This window comes from Ruditapes philippinarum, unplaced genomic scaffold, assembly GCF_026571515.1.
Source record: "Ruditapes philippinarum isolate M1 unplaced genomic scaffold, ASM2657151v2 ctg4752_1_1_1_1, whole genome shotgun sequence".
Lineage (NCBI taxonomy): Eukaryota > Metazoa > Mollusca > Bivalvia > Venerida > Veneridae > Ruditapes > Ruditapes philippinarum.
The window spans coordinates 42663-51246 of NW_026864993.1; the positions used below are offsets into that span (position 1 = coordinate 42663).

At 31.4% G+C, this 8584-nt stretch overlaps 1 protein-coding gene across 1 annotated transcript; it reads left to right on the top strand.

Moving 5' to 3' along the window:
• Window positions 1-3788: 3788 nt before the first annotated feature.
• On the top strand, window positions 3789-7986 carry LOC132727503 (uncharacterized). Its single transcript, XM_060713035.1, has 2 exons — window positions 3789-3910; window positions 5992-7986. Exon 2 carries the CDS (start codon window positions 6000-6002, stop codon window positions 7773-7775), a length of 1776 nt encoding a protein of 591 aa, XP_060569018.1. The 5' UTR covers window positions 3789-3910; window positions 5992-5999; the 3' UTR covers window positions 7776-7986.
• Window positions 7987-8584: the final 598 nt, after the last annotated feature.

An 8584-nucleotide genomic window follows, 5' to 3' on the forward strand; every position in this document is an offset into this window, starting at 1 on the left:
TTGTTCAAAATGACTTGTTTTATGTTATAAGATTTAAAGTCTGAATTATCTACTAGCGCTTATTTTTTTTTCTACGTTTAAAGATCTTTTCATTTATACAACATGAATACAAAACAGAGAGTCATGATGACCCCAATATCACTAACCTGAATATAAATATTCTTCATGACAAAGAACAAGTAATATTGTAAACCATAAATGAATAAAATCTTAATCTATCACAAAGTTTGTATTTGTAAATTGTAAAAACTTTTGCTCCGGGAAAATATAAAAGTTCCAAAACATGTCATGGTTTGCTACACACAATAAATGGTTTCCTTGGAAGTCAGTGCCTACTATGAAACTCAAAAGTAGATTAACGTGTTGTTACGGAAATTTAATAATTGTGAGTTGCTATGAAAATCAATCTGACTAAAGTTCAGATCTACTTATTTCTTATACAGTAAACTTCGCTTATAACCAACTCACTGGGACATTCAAAACCTGTTCCTTATATCCGGAGTTCCTTGTTAGCATATAGCGAATGAGTTCCTTGTATCAGGAGTTTTTTTATAGCGAATAGATTTACATATAACGAACTGATTGTTTACCATTGTCCGCCATTTTTGAAGAGCATTTGATTAAGAAATAGAAATATTTGTCATTTATTTATATTTTAGACATAATACCCGAGAGCGCACTTTTTGGAATTTGAAAATCATTGCTATTTCAGTTTTAGTTTTACTCCCTATCTCAATTTCACATAAAATATAATATTTTGTTTCTAAACTCTTTTCGTTTTCTTTCCATGATTGAGAATAAACAAGATTTTCGATTTTTCCTTCCTTTTATATTGAATACAGTATCCTCTTTTATTATTTAAGGGTGACTTTTACTAATGTAAAATATAGATTTCTTTTCATTTAAATCAAGCGTACTTTGCAGTTTGCAATGGATCATGCTTGCAAGCATGCATGATTATGTTGAAAAACGATTATAAATTATTATAATTATTTTACTCGAGCAAAACTATTGAAGAAAATAAATAAATAACCGTTTTATCTTGGTGAAAAGAGCTCATGATAAAAATATCCTAAATAGAAAACTATACAAATTCATTTGAATAGATGTATTGAAGTACATACAACGATGAACAAGTTTTAATCCGTGCGAATGAAAACGAAAGTTAAAAATGTGGGATCTATTTACGAATAGCCAATATTTTGGAGTTGGTTATAAAAGTGTAATTTTCTGTACTATTAAATAAATAGGGACTAAGAGTCCTTATAAGCGATAATTCCTTATAACCGTGTTCGCTATAACCATATATTTTTATATAAAATATAGAAGGTCAAAATTTGGGCCAAAATAAATTGTTCCCTAAACCGGAAGTTTGCTATAACCGTGTTCGCTATAAGTAAAGTTAACTGTATATGCAGAGCATTACTTAGTATTTGCTATGAAAATTTACAGTTTACTATGAAAAGTCAAAAGCTGCTATTAAGTCACTAGTTGCCATGGAAACTCTTGTAGATTCATATTAATATAAGACAAATCTATGTTCCCCGGTGGGGCAATTAATTTCAACAATTTTTGTAGCGGTCAACCAGAACATGTTTCATACCAAATATCTAAGCTAAAGCCTCTATAATAGAATACTTTTTTGTTTCTACTAAATAAAAATAAGGAAAATCAATGACTCCCTGGGGCTGGCAAATTTTTACCCCTGGGTTTTCATTTGAACAAACTTGGTAGACACCCACTAGATGTTTTATGCTAAATATTATAGTTCTAGCACTTTTGGTTGTTTTAGATGAAGATTATTTTGTTTTCCAATATCCAAAAAATTATAAGGAAAATTAATGACCCCCTGGGGCTGGCCAAATTTAACCCAAGGCTATAATTTGAACAAATTTGGTAAACACCTTCTATAAGATGCTTCATGCCAAATACCTAATCCCTAGTTTTTTTAGAAGATTTTTTTTCCTGTATACATGTAAGGAAAGTCAATGACCCCTAGGGGCGGGTGCAATATTGATCCCTGGAATTTTATCTGAACTGACTCGGTAGACACCCACTAGAAGATGCTTCATGCAAAATATTTTAGCTCTATCTTTTTTTCTTTCTTTTTTTTTCTTTTAACTATATACATAAAATAAAAATCAATGACCCATTCGGTCAGGGTAAATTTTGACCTGAGGAATTTAATTTGAACAAACTTGGTAGACACTCAGGAGTTTCCATATAGGCAAAATAAAAACTGTTCAATAGAATTTCTTTAAACATGGCATGTTGTTAGAATGATAATAAAAAACATAGTTCAAGCGATACACAAATTTAAGATTCAACCCTTTCTACTTCTGGAAGTCTCATCTCCTTGGATCAGATATTTTACATTATATCTGAGGTTCAATTCAAGGGCAGATAACCAATATGTATATCTATAACATATTGTTTTTACTTCCGGTTATGTTTTTCTTTTTGTTGTTTATCAAAATACATATTTACAGGTTATACCATATCTTATTTATGTTAAAGTTTTTCAGTTTAAATAAAATGACTTAATATTCTTTAAAAATAGGCCATATTTTAAAAATAGTCACAGGTTTAGAAATGAAGAGGAAAAGGAAATCAACCTGTTTTTCTCTTTTGAAATTTTCCGAATTGACTCAAACAGTATAAAAAAAGCGACAAAAAATATTGTTTACATTGATTGTGAACTGTCTGTCATTGATTTAAGCAAAAAGGTCCAATTCAGGGGCAAATAACTCAATGAGCAAGTAAGTCAATGACGAGGGCGGTGACCTCCATTTTTTCACTTACTATGTTTGTATTATCATATTCTAACAACATCCCAAGTGTTATGAAATTTTATTGCAGAGTTTTAATTTTGCCTTTAATTTTGCCAATAAGTCGATATAAAAACTACCGAAAACTTCTTAAATAGACACCAACTGGCAGATGTTTTGTGCTAAATATCTAAGCTCAACGTCTTTGGCTTTTTTACAATAAGATTTTTTGTTTTTACTATATAAATATAAGGAAAATCAATGATCCCCTGGGACAGGGTCAATTTTGACTCAATCATTTTTTTTCGAACAAACCTGGTAGACACCCACAAGAACATGTTTCATGCCAAATATCTAAGCTCTAACTTCTTAGGTTTTTTATAAGAAGATTTCTAAGGGTTTTTTTGACTTTCTGTTGCCATGGCAACCACACTTCTGCATGGAATTCAATTCTTTGAACAATATTTAAAGGTGATCACCAAAGGAACATTCCTGTAAAGTTTTGATGAAATCGGCTCAGTGGTTTATGAGGAGATGTGGTTTTAAATTTAAAGGTGATCACCAAAGGAACATTCCTGTAAAGTTTTGATGAAATCGGCTCAGTGGTTTATGAGGAGATGTGGTTTTGATTTAAAGTTTACAGACGAAAGACGGACGCAGGACGGACGCCGGACGAAAAGAAATCACAAAGCTCACCATGTCACTTTGTGACAGGTGAGCTAAAAATAATTTTTATTTAAGGAAAAAAGTTCAAGGGGAAATAAATCTGAAAATATTGGTACTGGAGTAATGAACTTTGTCACATAAGATGTGGTTGATGATAAGGAAAATTTATTTGAAGGTTGAAGTTGAAACCTTAAGAAATGAAAAAGTTATAGTTGCACTAAAACTTAAATCTGAAATCTGGACGCGGACGCCGAGGCAAGTAGGACAGCTTTCCATATACTTCGTATAGTCGAGCTTAAAAATGTAGTATATTGATTTTCCGTTTAAGGTACACTCATCTGTTGTAAGATGATACAGGTAATTTACAGGTAAAATACTGGTACATAGCAGTGGATAGACTAAAAAGTGACTTGTCAGATAAGAAATTAAAGTAGGAAATACTTTTTCAATAGCCTAGTGAGCAGTATTAATTACTGGTGAGTCAATTTATGTATTTAAATTTATATATTATGTTTAAAATTTAATGAAAATTTATGAAGTACCAAAATGTATGTATATTACTTTAATATGATTTATCATTGTCATACAGTTTAAATAACATTCAGAGACATTTTTGTACCCCCACCCACAATTCAAACCTCTACTTTGAAAAGTCAATGACCTAAACATCACAGTCATTAAACCATCTGTTGGTTTAATTGTAAACAGAACTTAAAAGTGATTAGCTATTGCCACAAATGTAGACCAGCCCAAACTATAACAAAAAGGTATTGATATGCTTTATGACAATTATTATCGCTATTGGCATTGTAATTGTACAAAAGAATAAAATAGATAAATACAGAATCCCTAAAGAAAGCCCAACACGGCAAAATTGAAAATGTTGCAGGCTCGGTTTGATTGAGCCTGTTCATGGATGGTACTGGAAAGTGCAAGTTACCGTCCACGCCCCCTAGCACCTAAGACTTGAATGATTTTCCTCCTATACAAGTAATGATATAAATCAAGTAACACCCTGGCCGATTCTGTGCTAAGTTTGAGCCCATGGGCATGATTTACATCATTTTGTAGAATTCTACATGCTTAGGGCATTGTCATTTCAGGGAAAAATATATTTAAGACATTTTTACTACACAGATCTATGTAAACTAAGTTATACCCATTACAGGGCCATTTTTTGACTTATACATGTACAACTTATGTACAGATCCACTTGGCAATGCTTCATGCCAAATATCTAAGCTCTTGGTATTGAAGATTCACAAGAGAAGACTGTTTTTTTCCTTTACAAGTCTTTATAGAGTAAGTGACTCCTGGGACAGGGCCAAGTGTCACCCCTGTGACATGATTTATAGAGGACATGTCAAATATTTAAACTCTAGGCATTGTAGTTTTTGAGAAAATTTTAAGATACTTTTGCTGTACTAGTCTATTTCAGTAAAGTAAACACTAGGATGAAACCAATTGAATTTGACTTATCGGATATGATTTATATAACTTTTGTAGAGGTCTTCTTTGCAATGATACATGCCAAATATCAAATCTTTGGGCATTGCAGTTTCATAAAATAGACACCCATTAGAAAATGTTTCATTCTAAATATCTAAGCTCTAACTATTGGATTTTAAAAGTGATTTTTAAGTTTTTAGGAAAATCAATAACCCCCATGGGAGGGGCAAATTTTGACCCCAGGGCTTTTATTTGAACAAACTTGGTAGACACCCATTAGAAGATTTTTCATGCTTAATATCTTAAGCTCTAGCTCTTTGGGTTTTTTAAAAGAAGTTTTTACTGTATACATATAGAGACAATCAATGATCTCCAATCTGAATCCAGAGCTATAGTTATGTGTGACCTTGACCCTTGAACTGGATCATGTATCTGCCTCACAATGATGATGTACCATGTTACCAAGATAAAATAAAATTTCTCTTTGCATGTAGAAATTTTGTTCAAAACAAGCGTTTTTCAATGATTATACTGCTCCACCAGTTGTGAGTTAAATTCATATATCGTCACCTTAGTGCAAAAACTCAATAACTGCATATAGATATAGAAGCAGATATTGAGGTGACGATATATGTATGTACCCTCCCTATATCCCAAAATCGAAAACTTTATTATGTTTTTTTTATCAACTTTGTACTTTTAGATTGTTTCTGTTAAGATTATAATCATTGAGTAGAAATATGTTTATATGATTTATTATTTTAAAACAAAACATTAATCTTACTATTAAAACTGATGTTAGTTAAATTATTTTAATTCACTTAAAAATATCAAGTTTTAAATGATGCATATAAAATTTCAAAATTTTCAAGATAATTATAAAAACTTCACACATGAATGATGTGATGTCTAGTAGTAGCTCTGTTTTTGGCCATATTGTGAGCAGTCTTTCTCTAACTGAAAGACTGGATTAAGGGTGTCATAAAATATAGAAAAGAGGCACTAATGGTAATTAAGTATTTGAATCAAAATATTCCTTTTCTTATTTAGTTTTATATATATACATAATATTCAGTGTTGAATATTTATAAATAACTTTCTTTTCTAGGTTACATTATGGCTGTGCCTGGTAAAAAGTCATCCAAGAAATTATCATCTACACTATCTCAAGGTGGTGCTGAAGATTATGACATATTCTGTGAAATATGTGATCAAGATGACATCAGACTACCAGCCTTTGGTTATTGTGTCGATTGTGAGGAACATTTATGCCAAACTTGCTTTAACACTCACAGAAAACCAAGACCACTACGCCATCACCAACTTCTGGATAAAGATCACATGCCACATAAACAAAACCTCCGTAAGTCATTCAAACCTACTTCTGGTGGAAAGACAGCTGATTTGACAAAGTCTTGTCCTAAACATACAAATGAAATTATCAAGTTCTTTTGTCATGACCATAATGCACTTATATGTAGCGTTTGTGTAACCCTTCAACACACACCAACATCCTGCCATGTGGACTACATACCTGATATATCACGACAGATTTTAGGCAGCACAGAGTTCAAAGAAACTCTAAAAGATATTGACAAATTAACAGACAAATGCTGCAAGATAACAAAAGATCTTAAACAAAGAGTTGCTAAATCAACAATTTCTCTGAAAGATGCTATAGTAGAAATAGACAACTTTAGAAAAGAGATGAACAAAAGATTAGATAAACTAGAAAAGGAAGTTAAAGATACTGCAACAAAAATCCAACATGACAACAACAACAAGTTGAAAACAACAGAAACAACATGTGATGACATCAACAAATTTCTTCAAGCATCAGCGGATACTCTAAAACACCTCAACTCCAACAAGAAAACTGACCAACTGTTTACTGAATTGAAAATTGCTCAGCAACTGATATTACACAATGAAAATATGGCAAAACAACTACCAACAACCAATGATGTTGATGAATACACTTTTGAATCCAATCAAGCAATAAAAAAACTCCTTCAGAATGAGAAATCATTAGGAACATTGCGAAAAAAGGAACTAAAGAAACCAGCCCAACCAAAGGATAAAGCTGCATTACGAATGAAAATGTCTACCCCTAGATACATGAATGTTGAAACATTCTCAGATAAATATGATTGCTGGATAAATGGTATAACTGTCTCTCCTCAGAACCAATTATTTATAGCAGATTACAATAATTTCTCAATTAAAATGATAGACATAAAACCTGGAGCAATCAAACAACTACAACTTGAATCAAACCCCTGGAATATCACTATAGTGACCAAAGATACACTTGCTGTTACATTACCAAACATTTACACAATTCAATTCATTTCCTTCTCCTCAAACTCTTTCTCATTGAAAAACAAACTGAAAGTAGATGGAGAGTGCCTTGGAATAAGCCATCATCAGGGGAAACTTGCAGTTACATTTTCAATTTATGCTAAACTCCAAATCATGGACTTGAAAGGTAATATCAAAATTACAGTAACGAAAGATTCAAATGGTGACAATATTTTCAGTGAACCTTGGTGTGTCACCACAAACAGCCATTCACTCTATGTATCTGATGCAGGCAAAAAGGAAGTCACATGGTTTAACTGGCAGGGAGAGATGATAGGAAGGAATGTAGACATTACAAGTCCAAGGGGTATTTCACTGTTAGATGACGGGTCCTTCTTTGTGAGTGATGAAATGACTAAATGTATATATAGAGTAAGTGCTGACTGTAAAGACAGGACAACTATACTGGAGAATATAGAGGATCCTAAAGCTGTATGTTGGTGTGCTGAGACCAGAACACTTTATTTAAGTACATGCAGCATCACTATAGAGAGTAATGAAAATATTATCAAAATGTACAAAATGATGTAGAACCAAGCAATGGTAATCACTGCAAACATAACAAAACATAATTATCATTACTTAAAGTTTTAATAATACCCCCATAAGCAGTTCTTATATTGTATTTGTGCTAAATAGAAAATTATATTTATGTAGTTTCATTACTAATTTATCAAACTCCTTCAATGAAATAATATTATGCTTGCCTGAGGCTTGTACAATAAAATTTAATTCAACTACATTATTTAACTTATTTGTACACTCATTCAATCACCTCTATATATTCTCTTTACACAAGAATTCTATGCAATATCATAAATTAAATTTTATACTAAACATTTCTAAAGACTTTAAATCCATCTATATATAATACAATATAAATAGAAATTATAATAACAAAGATCTGTTTAATTTATGTAATTTAATCATACCTCTATGGTTTCACAATATCATCAAGAGGATAAAGAAAATATAATAATATATATTATCGTCAATCTATAGTGTGAGCTTATTTAAATGCTTGCTTGCCATATAAACCCTGTCTAACATGAGAATTTAACTGGGTCATATAATCAGTCACAATATTTAAAACTGGTATTGTACACCAACCTGAGACGAACAACCAAGAAAGATGGGAGAAAGCATGCCACTACTAACCAAATTTAGCAATTTTGCAATTAAATTTTAAAAATGCACACTAATTGTACGTCATTTTAAGCTGTTACAATTAACATATGATAAAATGGTATGAATCTAACAATGTGATTTATAGTAGCTCTTAGAAAGTGATTTTTTTTTATTTTCTAATATTTGTAAATATTTTCTGAACATACATGGTA

What these genes read in the sequence shown, in the direction of transcription:
- LOC132727503 (XM_060713035.1), top strand. Translation starts at nt 6,000, where the DNA reads ATGGCTGTGCCTGGTAAAAAGTCATCCAAGAAATTATCATCTACACTA.